At 38.1% G+C, this 11721-nt stretch overlaps 1 protein-coding gene across 1 annotated transcript; it reads right to left on the bottom strand.

The window, feature by feature from the left end:
• Positions 1 to 3911: 3911 nt before the first annotated feature.
• On the bottom strand, positions 3912 to 11721 carry LOC132853725 (transmembrane protein 26). The gene is made up of 3 exons (XM_060881660.1): positions 11516 to 11721; positions 6191 to 6332; positions 3912 to 4583 (listed from the first exon to the last, which is right to left on the bottom strand). Exons 1-3 carry the CDS (start codon positions 11707 to 11709, stop codon positions 3912 to 3914), a joined length of 1008 nt encoding a protein of 335 aa, XP_060737643.1. The 5' UTR covers positions 11710 to 11721.

Raw genomic sequence — 11721 nt, 5'->3', positions numbered from 1 at the left:
TAAAGGGCACATCACACACACACACACAAACACGCACACACACATACACACACACCTTCCTTTCTCTGCTGCCAGTCTACCAACCAGCCTCAGTGCCAGTCTCATCACTTTGAGAAATTGCTGACATCTGATCCAACTCTCTCTTGGTGCGAAACTTCAGCATTTTACCGCATGACTGAGTTATTAGTCGTGATCAGAGACAGGAGGTCTGTCTTTCCTGTGTAAAATGGAAATGCTTTTTGATCACTTTGTAGCCAGGAGATCTTTCTCTAGTCATGTTACCTATTTAACTGCATGTTTTTCTGACGGTAAAAGCCCTGTGTTCATCACTGAATTGTATAAAATGTCACATACTGCTGAATAAAAAAACATGTCCTCATGGAAATGGCGTAACAGTTTCCAGGAACCATCTTCCCATCAGTTCCAGAATTTTACTGTATATTAGAAGCCATAACAACCAAACCTATAGTACCTATAGCACTACTTTCTATTAAGCTGATATTCATAAAGCACTTTTCATTATTCGTATATTGGCAATGAATCATCGTAACCATTATTATAGACTTTAATAACACCTAATACCTTGACATTGTACATTAATGAGCCTTGAACATCTATAACTCTATCACCAGCTTCACTGAATGTCCTTCCATGGTCCACTTTTGGTAGATATTGACAGGAACAGCCAACAAGACCTGCAGTTTTGGAGATGCTCTGACGCAGATGTCTCACCATCACAACTTGGCCCTTTTCACATTCCCTTTTCACAGCTCCTTATGCTTGCCCATTTTTTCTGCTTTAAACACATTAACTTTGAGAACTGGCTGTTCATATTTCACTGCCTAATGTATACCACCCCTTCAGATGTGCCACTGTAACAAGATAATCAATGAATGTCACAAGCTGCCACTGTTGGGCCCTTGAACAAGGCCCTTAACCCTCTCGGCTTCAAGGGCGCTGTATCATGGCTGACCCTGTGCTCTGACCACAACCTCCAAAGTTGGGATACAAAAAGCAAGAATTTCACTGAGCTGTAATGTATATGTGACAAAATAAAGGCTTATATTCTAGCTTTAATAATGTGCTATAAGCAATTCCTTATTAACTTATAGTATTCTATAGTATTCTATATTGGTTTTTAAGGAGCCGATAAATCTGTGTATATAATGTATAACTTATCTAAAAGACATTTTTTCACTACCAATGTCATGAGCAGCCATGTTGATGTCATATGCCATTGAGGAGACCTTCCTGACATTCTGAGTAAGAATTTCAAATTTTGTAAGATGGAAGTCACAACCTTTAATAAAGCACAGTATACAATAGCCAAAAAATGACAAGGACACACCTACAGAATGTCCTACTGAGTTTGTTGAAGCAGTGTCCAATCAATCTCTTAATAAATGTTTTCATATTGCAATAAATAAAAAGCTAAACATTTTCACTTTAATTGATGCATTCGATAATGACGTTTTAAATGCTTTAACATTTTTGCACATAAATAATACAGTTGCTTCTTAATTATACACAGGGCTATAATTATTATTATATTATTATACTAACGATAATTGTTTGTTTGTATACTACACAACTATCAATGAATGAATTATGAACCATTACTACATCTATAAAATGTTTACAAGGTATTATTAACGACTTAGAAAAAAAAATCGATGATGCTTGATGGATATGGGTTTAAAGATTAAGGATCAAATATAGTTATGATTATTGTAGTAATAATACAGCAAGATACAGTGGAGAGGTGTTTTGGGGGATTGGGGACAGCAAATATTCAGATTTGAGCAGCTAACATCTTCAAACATTTGTGAATTAGCTAACACATAGAGTGTGTTTGCCTTTTGGATTTTTTGATTTGCATTGGCATATATTGCCTCTGATTTCACAGAAGCTGCTATAGATTTCCCCTTCTCTTTCTCTCGGCCTCGCTCTGCTTTTCCGTTTCAAGAATTGCTACAGTGACGACTTTGAAAACAAGACTGTACTTATAGAGAGAGGGGGAGAGTGTTTCATTACGTTTTATTGTTCTCAGGAGACACTATAGCTAGTTTTATTGCAAAACAGCACAAGAGAAAGAGAGAGCGAGAGAAAGAGAGAGCGAGATAGAGGGAGAGAGAGAGAGAGAATGAGAGAGAAAGAAAGAAAGAAAGAAAGAAAGAAAGAAAGAAAGAAAGAAAGAAAGAAAGAAAGAAAGAAAGAAAGAAAGAAAGAAAGAAAGAAAGAAAGAAAGAAAGAAAGAAAGAAAGAAAGAAAGAAAGAAAGAAAGAAAGAAAGAAAGAAAGAAAGAAAGAAAGAAAGAAAGATGGTCAATACCAGTATGTGTAATTGAGTCTGAGTGTGAGTGTGAATGTGAGGTGCTGCCCTTTTCTTATTTTAGATAAATTATGGTGTGTCTGTATAAAAATGAGAAACAAGCATGGCAGTATGATATATGGTTTTATTTAAATTCACTGTAGTCGTATACACCATTACTATATACATGCAGTTTTACACAATATCTCTAATTAATCTTGTCATACAGAGTCAGTAGATTTGAGGTAGTCGTTTTTTTCCAGAAAGCTTTATGTATCGAGAAACGTCGTGGAATGAGTCATGGAAATGATGTAGTAACTAAGACCGAGACCATGTTTACATGTTCAGTGAGACATACAGTACTGGACATCTTCAGGAATGGTTCTGATTCGTGTTGTTCATAAAAGCTGTATGAACAAAAAGATATTTTGCAGCTCTTTAATCAATCCCAGGCATAAAAACTGAGGTTTCATTTGATGTTAGCAAACATGTAGTTGTGCCATGTCTGTCTTTGTTATGGAGGCTTAAACGATATGCGAACACTGCCATCTCATGGTTCTTAATGCTAAGGTCCAAATCATCTAAGTGCAAATGAGTGTATATAAGAATGTTAGAAATATGGAAAATGTTTAATAAAAATCCATAATGTCTCAAAACATGTTGTAATTAGTTCATATATTAATATCAGCTTATAAAATCTCACAAAGTGATTTATGGCACAATCTGTGTTGGCAATTTTACTAATGATTTGTTTCTACTGAATACTTAAGGAATATATAATTTTATTGATAATGACCCAAGTCAAATTGAAAGGAACCGATATCTTATTTTCTCTCATTAGACATTTGTAGTACACAAGATATATTATTCTTACACTATCGGAATCTATTATCTATAGACTTACTGTAACTGCTCTAGACTGCCTTTAATTAAATAATAGCATCTAGTTAATAGGAGCATAAATAGAAAGATTTGGCCCTTTAATAGAATGTGTCTTTGCTATTTTCTTAATATAATTGGCTCGCTGTAGCTTTTTATTGTTGTCTTTGGCACTGATATTGCTTATTCTATAATAAAACTGCAAGCAGTGGATAATGCATAACACCTTTGAATAGCACCTATACAGAACTGACACAAAAATGGAAAGTCCCATTAAAGGATTTTTAAAAACTTTTTTAATGGTTTGGTCTGCCATTACAGTATATCAAGTTAGAAAGAGCAGGTAGGAAGAAAAAAATATTGGAAAGTCATTATTAGAATTGAAAACTGGAAAGTTTGAGGTATCTTAGGTGATGTATAAGCCAGGTTTTTTCTCTCCTGGTGCCAAGAATTCTTGGGAAACTTTCTGGATTGACCTTAGTCCTGACCAATGTAACACAGGTAACTGGAGATGAATGACTGAACATTCATGGAAATGTGGAAAGCTAAAATGCGTCTATGAAGGTTTATGAACACATAGCCTCTTTATCTCTTGATTTTAAGGAATTTGTAGTAAGAGAGGTTGAAACTTACTATGCCTTTCATGTGACTGTTGAAAATCTGTTTAATCACAGTACTGCAGATTCTCAACTAAACTTAACTCGAACTCTACATCAAAAAGATCAACTTACATCAATACTTTCATTTACAACCTGGCGGTCAGACACGAAAACATCAAATCGTTCACCTTCAACTCTTTCTGTCTGTCTTTGAGGTTCATCAGGTGATCTGTCTCTCCCCCCAGGCCTGTGAAGCTCAAAGTGTACCACACCAATCCTGTAAAGCTCTAGCATGACAATGAGGATGTTTTTACACGTGAAGAAGATCATCAGCTGGTTCTGAACGTTTTCTCTGAGCATCAAATAGAGGCGGTACACGAGAAATGGGCCGTCCTGGAGCCCAACAGTAAGAAGAAGGCTCCAGATCTCACTGGAGCAGCAGGAGGTATAGGGGCAGGGCTGTAACTCAGGTCTGGTCATTTTAATGTGGATGTTTGTTTGGGGTTTAGCGGGATTTGTTTGTGTCAAAACCAAAGGGAATTGCATTAACGCCCAGGAGAAGAGGCTCAGCCCCACAATAATTACAGAATGATTGGTTTTCACTTCAGGCTCCTTGAAAGTGTCAAAGATGTCCAGAATGTCTGCGCCCAGGCCCACATAGACCATCAGGAGTTGTGAAAGCTGGTCACGTGACATGTCACCTTTGGGCATGAGCCAGCGTCCTAGTACCAGTACAATAAGCATGGTCTGCTCCAAACCGGCCACCCAGTTCTCAGGTTCCAAGTCTGCTAATCCCTAAAAACATGTATAGATACAGAGCATTTTGTTTTTATTATAATACAAGATCTTTCAAGAAACACAACTTAAGGAAAGCTAACAGAACATCTGTTATGAAATTCTCGCACATAAAAAACACCAAACACTCTGAACCTTATATATTAATCTATATAATTAGCTTCAGTGGTAAGATTTATTTGACTATATTTATGTAAGCTTTTTTATTGTGCCTTTTTTTATCAAACTGATGGTCTCACTTTCTCAACTAAAGGTTTCCTACATTACTTACAATGCCAATGAAGGTAGTGACTCCAATGGGAGTTAACCCTTGCTTCATGTCTACCTAAAGAGACATGATGCAGCAGTGTTTTAGTCTTTAGTGTTTTAGTCGGAGCAGGATCCAAAGCTTCAACTTTTAAAGTCTTTGGTGTAACTTTGTGCCACTGCTTGTTGCATATCTGTATTGCATTCTGGACTCCAGTGTTTGCTGTCTCCACTCTTTCTACATTGAGTATTATTATAACATTGAACATCAATGACAGAAAGGCTATGTGAGTAAAGAAGCTCTATATCTTTACTCACCCATTACTTTACATAATGGCTAACATCCGATGGGCATGTGATTGCTTAGTGGTTGAGGTGTTAAGCTATTGTGCAGAAGGTTGTGAGCTGGAATACCATGTCCAAGATGCCACTCCTGGGCCCCTAACCAAGGCCCTTTACATTCAATTGCTCAGTTGTATAAAAATGAGATAAAAATGTAAGTTGCTATGCATTAAGGTGTCTGCCAAATGCTGCGCATGTACAAATACAGCATCAACCAACAAATTAGCTCCAGACTCACTAGGCAGATCATAAATAATTCAAAACAAGCATTAATTGTGTTTTTTCTTTACTTTCTTATCACTGCATTACTCAAATGTCTTGTCCAATGTAAATCCTCTGACTAATAAATTCTTGATTTACATCTACAAGGCTTAGATCATGTTATGAGCGCTGACTGGCCGTAGCTTTGGCCGTATCAGCAATGACATCCTAACCTCATCAGACAGGATGAGCCAAAAGTCTGTGATGCCTCTCATTTAATCTCACTGTGACACTTTCAGATCTTTCAGCTTCTCTAAAGGGATCAGAGGAAGGATTCGTGGGTTGGGATTTCTGCTGCTTGGAGATATCAGCAGCTAAAGTGATTATTAGTTGCTCCTGAGGATGATGCAGGCTAAAAGCAGCCTACATGTTAGTCAGACAAATTGCTAATCCTTCTACAAAGAAAGAAAAGCAATAGGTGGTAATGGAAATGTGTTGAAATCATCACGTTTGCTTTTATCAGATTGCAGTGTTGACAATAAAGGTGTGTGATTCAAGATTCAAGTGACATTGCTCTACAGTTGACTGAGAGCATCAAATACCTGAGAGCATCAAGTATCATCTGCACCTGCAACTGTTTTTTTTTTTTTTCCATGCTAGGAATAAAAGATCAAGCAGATATTTTTGTCAGATATTTTGCCTTTCATATCCAGACCAATAAGACTACAAATGATGTCAGGTAATCACTCTGAGATCACAGAGTCCTAAAGTACATTTCATATGATACAGAAAACTGTGAGACACATGACGACACCCACCGCTGCTATGGGAGTATTAGACAGGAGAAGAAGATCAGGTGAAGTCGTGTTGACTGGCAGCTTGAACTGCAGCAGGTTCAGCTCCAGGAACCAGATGGATGGAATCACAGTACTGAGATAAAGGAAGACCATAGGAGAGAACCTGCACAGAAGAACAGAGACAGTGAGTCAGTGGGAGATTTTTCAGCACAGTCTTTCAGATTTAGATATGTATCGATCCATGCTTCCTCTCACAAAGCTTGCAGGCAAATTGCCAGACTGTTATGTGTTATGTGTAAGTTTCATGATTTGTGGTACTTATTCTTCCAATTATAATAGATAGATAGATCCTCAGCTACATCATAACTTGATTTTTTGTTATCAAAACAAAAAATCTAAATTGTTTTTAATCTCACATACACACAGGTATGATTTCGGTTTGTTCTTATTTTATATTTTGCAACAATTGATTTTCGTTTATTAATTGAATGGGGCAAGTGGCTGTAAGGAACTATTTTCTTTTGAAATGAAAATAAAACTAATTATTGGCCCATATTGTGTCTTAAAGGTAGGGTCTCCGATTTTTGAAAGCCAATGTTGACACATAAAATCACCAAAACAAACACGCCCCTAACCCAAATGGGTCCCACCCCTGTATTGATAGCTCCGCCCACACATACATACACAACCCAGGCAACTAATGGAAAGAAATGTGTCTTTATCATAGCTGAAGGGAAGAACAATACGATTGCAGATAAACAAACAAGCAAAAATAACACACAAGCATAATCATGCAAAGGACGGCATATATTAGTTGCAATTAGCAAAACCAACGTTACTCACCTATCGAGAAGGAAAAAAAGTGCCTCTGCGTCTTAAGTAAAGTTGGCCGCATATTCACAGATTGGAGTTTCCCCGAGTCAATAACTCCTGAGCTAAACACTGTTACTACTAGAGATGAGCCGGATACTCGGCTGAAACGAGTATCCGGTATGGATAAAGCACTTCTGCCAAGTACGAGTATTATACGAGTTACGAGTCAATATCTGTGCTCGGATTGAATGAAAATCATCATTGGGTAGCTGATTGTGTCAGCGTTCTGTGATAGGCTAGTCTCAGCGCCCCTCCCCTACACACATACAGATGTATTGTCTCGCTCTGCTCACTCACAGTCACACACAGAACAGCTCTCTGTCTCTCCCTCAGTCACTTCGGTTCGCGGGTCTTTTCCGTTAACGTTTAGGGTTTCTTCAGCTTTTTACTTCGGGTTGTAACGTTAATAATACGTACTTACTAACCAGTAGAGTTCTGGTAAACGTGGGTTCGTTCAGACGTGGTGCTTGCTTGGTAGAATGCGACTCGCATTGCGTCTCTGCCTGTCGGAGATTTTTTTTCTTTTTTAAACCTTCAGCTGTCTCTAACCAGTAACCAGACACTGAGTGTCTGACACGTTTTTGCTGTATTTCATAAAAACATAAAGGTAGTAAGCTAGTGTTATAAATATTACAAATTAATTATTACCGGTTAAAGCCCTGCCCATTTCAAGACAAGCCCCGCCCATTCCGAGTACGGATACAGATACAGATAATTCATATGGTTAACAGATACGGATACAGATACAGATAATGCTGTACTCGCTCATCCCTAGTTACTACACAAAACACGGTTGTAGCTGCCTCTCTACATTACTACGATAGAAAAGCGGTGTTATTTGTGTAGTAACAGCATTTAGCTCAGGAATTATTGACTCGGGAAACTCCAATCTGTGAATATGCGCCAACTTCCTGCTACTTCAGTTCTCTCCAGTGCTGGAAAGCTGATCCTATATTAACACGGTCCTACTTCTTACCTTATCGTAAGCCTTTCTTCGCTTTCTTTCTTTGTTTTTGTCCTCCATGTCAATGTTAAAACCGCTTTCTGCTAATGTCACACATGCGCACTGAACACTCTCTCCGCCCATATTGACAAGACCCGCCCCTTTCTGCTCATTGGCTACACGTTTGTTTTTATTTTTGTTTAGTTTTCGGCCCGACCCTAAATGCGAGTTCCCCTATATCAGTTTTTGTTATTTTTAGAAGTTGCTGTATTTCTAATACTTGCTGGTATTCAGTATAACTATACTCCTGTGTAAAATTGCATTTATTTCCCAAAACAAAAACAAATTTATACTACCATGTCCCTGCCAAGGCCGATACTAATGATGAATTAATGATTTCTATTAATGAACGTGGTCTTTTATAAACACTGAAAGCTTCATATCACTATAATTCATGCCTGCATATAAGTAAATACCCACTTCTATTCATATTTACTGTATATCTGTTTATTTTTAAGTAATGTATTCAAATACAGTCGTATGCAAAAGTTTAGGAACCCCTGACAATTTCCATGATTTTCATTTATAAATATTTGGGTGTTTGGATCAGCAATTTCATTTTGACCTATCAAACAACTGAATACATAGTAATATTTCAGTAGTGAAATGAGCTTTATTAGATTCATTGAAAATGCACAATATGCATCAAAACGAAATTAGACAGGTGCATAAATTTGGGCACCCCAACAGAAAAATAACTCTGCAATACTATAGATGAGATGTGAACTCCATGTGATCTTTTGCATCAATACATTTGTCAGCCTGTATATTAATAATCACACTCTCCAGTGTCACCCATATGAGGATGGGTTCCCCATTGAATCTGGTTCCTCTCAAGGTTTCTTCCTTTACCATCTAAGGGAGTTTTTCCTTGCTACTGCTGCCTGAGTCACCTCTGACTTGCTCATTGGGGATAAATACAAACACATTTAAATATATCTAATATTAATCTTGAATTTTGTATTTTATTAATCTATATATTATTCTTTATATTAACCTTTTGTTCTATGTTTATGTTCCGTAAAGCTGCTTTAAGACAATGTGAATTGTAAAAAGCGCTATACAAATAAACTTCACTTGAAATTAATTGAATTCAGGTCTGGGGACTGGAATGGCCATTCCAGAACATTGTACTTGTTCCTCTGCATAAATGCCAGAGTAGATTTTGAGCAGTGTTTACAGCTTTATGTTTACATACAGCTTCACCTTGTGCAAAGTGTGCTGAATTGTTGAACGATGCACAGTGACACCATCTGCAGCAAGTTGATGTTGTAGGTCTTTGGAGGTGGTCTGTGGGCTGTTTTTAACCGTTCTCACCATCCTTTGCCTCTCCAATATGTTATGTGGCCTGCCACTTCTGGCCTTAACAAGAATTGTGCCTGTGGTCTTTTTCTGTTATTTTCTGTTATGTTCTGCTATTTTCTGTTAATCCAATAAACCTCATTTCACTACTGAAATATTACTATATTAGTCAGGGGTTCCTAAACTTTTGCATACGACTGTAAGAGTACATGCATGCATAGACAAATAAAATGATTGATTGATTGATTGATTGATTGACTGATTGATTGATTGATTGACTGACTTATTTACGATTAAGAAACAGAAGAGAAAAATGGTTAAGGATTAACACTGACTTAGACCACAGAGGTTCTTCCTGCTGCCAGAAGGGACTCAATTCAGACTGCAAATTACTCCCATCAGCTATGCAAATCCCTTTCGATACAGCCAAGCCTCTCTGGAGAAGAGAAGCGAGACTTCAAAGTGTGTGTGTGTGTGTGTGTGTGTGTGTGTGTGTGTTTGTGTGTGTGTGTGTGTGTGTGTGAGAGAGAGAGAGAGAGAGAGAGAGAGAGAGAGAGAGAGAGAGAGAGAGAGAGTAAAATGAAGAGAGCACAGTGTCAAGAAACTAGAATGTGAATAAAAGAGAAAATGAGTAGGAAAAAGGAGAGCAAATGAAGGCCAGGAACATCATGAGCTCTGAGATGGTTACAGGCCCAAAGACAGCGGAGGCGGGTCAGATCTAGAGATGTTTAACACTGAAATCTCCAGTGATATGATTTTGCTTGGCAAGTTTTTAAAAGAGAATTGAACAAGGCGATAAGTTCATTATGCGAATGTAGATATCATAAAGACACTGTGAGCTGAAATATTAATAGCAATATTAATAGAAGCATGAAGGAGTGTGTGTGTGCCCTGCGATGGGTTGGCACTCCGTCCAGGGTGTATCCTGCCTTGATGCCCAATGACTCCTGAGATAGGCACAGGCTCCCCGTGACCCGAGGTAGTTTGGATAAGCGGTAGAAGATGAATGAATGAATAGAAGCATGAAGGGGCACAAAGGTGATTCAGAGGAGAGTCTGTATATGTGCACTACTCTCAGATCAGTATAACATGCTAACATGACTTTGGGTTGCCTCTATTAAACTATAATTGATTTTCTTCCCCATTTTCTCCTCATCTCATTTTGCCCAATTCCTACCCACCAAGCAGCACTTCCCTATCAGACATCACCTACCACCTGCTGAGGGTAAAGGCCAGTGTGCTGCCCCTGAGACACGATAAGCCATCTGTGGCATATTTTTGAAGGGCTACTCTCTGGGTGCCATGATGTGACAAGGCAGCTGAATGCACCCAGAGAGAAAGTACTGATTGCCCTCTTTTATATACACTTATACCAAGCACTTTATTAGGAATGCCTGTACACCTATATTTATCCATGCAGTTATTTAATCAGCTTTTGTTTAATAAAATCATGCAGATATAAGCCAGCAACTTTGGATAATGTCCATATCAACCACCAGAATAGGGAAAAAAATATATGATTGAAGTGATTTTGACCATGGATGTTGGTAGTAAATGGACTGGTTTGAGTATTTTTGAACCTGCTGGATTTCTTCTCTAGAGTTTTTACACAAGACCAGAAAAGACCAGCAATTTTCTTTAATCTTCAATTGTCTTACTGTGCCTACTGTAGCCACTGGTTCTGTTTTTAGATGACAGGGTTGGAAACCAATATGGTATTCACCTCAAGGTTTTATGGTTTAAAGCTTTTTGTTCACAATAGTTTGATTATAAAGTGAGTATTGAGTAAGTGAGTTACTGTATCCTTCTTTGTCCGTTTTCTCCTCTTTTTTTTTTTTGCATTATTCTGTGTAAGCTTTAAAGACTGTGAAAATTCCAGGAGATTTCTCAAAAACTAAACCCAGCCTGTCTGGCATCAAAACCCATACCATAGTTAATGTCCCTGAGATCACATTTCTCTCTGTTCTGATGTTTTGAACTTCTAGAAACAGATAATTGTAGATTTGAACATGTGAAATTCTGAGGATTAAGCCATTTCTGACACCCATGTATGTGGTACAAATGAAAACAGATTGTGTATTGTAGCTATTAATGATAGAGTTACTGCAGTAAAATCAACAGTCAAACATCCTGATTAGAATTACCACAAAATCCAAACAGAAAGTCACCATTTCCACTCTGCGTTGCGGGTGCATTTCATAGTAACAGCCATCTCGACACCCAGCAGTGCCACACCCATGAGCAGCAACCAATAGCAAGGCTCTCCCTTCACCACCACAACACGCCACACTGTCACGACGCCATGCACTGCGAACAGGAAACGGCTTAGCAGAGCCAGAAGGACATCCAGAACCCGGCACATTGTCGCGTATTT

The sequence above is a fragment of the Tachysurus vachellii genome, chromosome 11, assembly GCF_030014155.1.
Source record: "Tachysurus vachellii isolate PV-2020 chromosome 11, HZAU_Pvac_v1, whole genome shotgun sequence".
NCBI lineage: Eukaryota > Metazoa > Chordata > Actinopteri > Siluriformes > Bagridae > Tachysurus > Tachysurus vachellii.
Note: the sequence above shows the minus strand (reverse complement) of the source record. Positions and strands in the feature narration are given on the sequence as shown.

Excerpts from the sequence above, each read along its gene's own strand:
- LOC132853725 (XM_060881660.1), bottom strand. The coding sequence starts at position 11,709 with ATGTGCCGGGTTCTGGATGTCCTTCTGGCTCTGCTAAGCCGTTTCCTG. Across the intron at positions 6,333-11,515 it reads CGCAACGCAGAGTGGAAATG|GTTCTCTCCTATGGTCTTCC; the intron begins GTGACTTTCTGT and ends TCTTCTGTGCAG. Across the intron at positions 4,584-6,190 it reads CTAATACTCCCATAGCAGCG|GGATTAGCAGACTTGGAACC; the intron begins GTGGGTGTCGTC and ends ACATGTTTTTAG.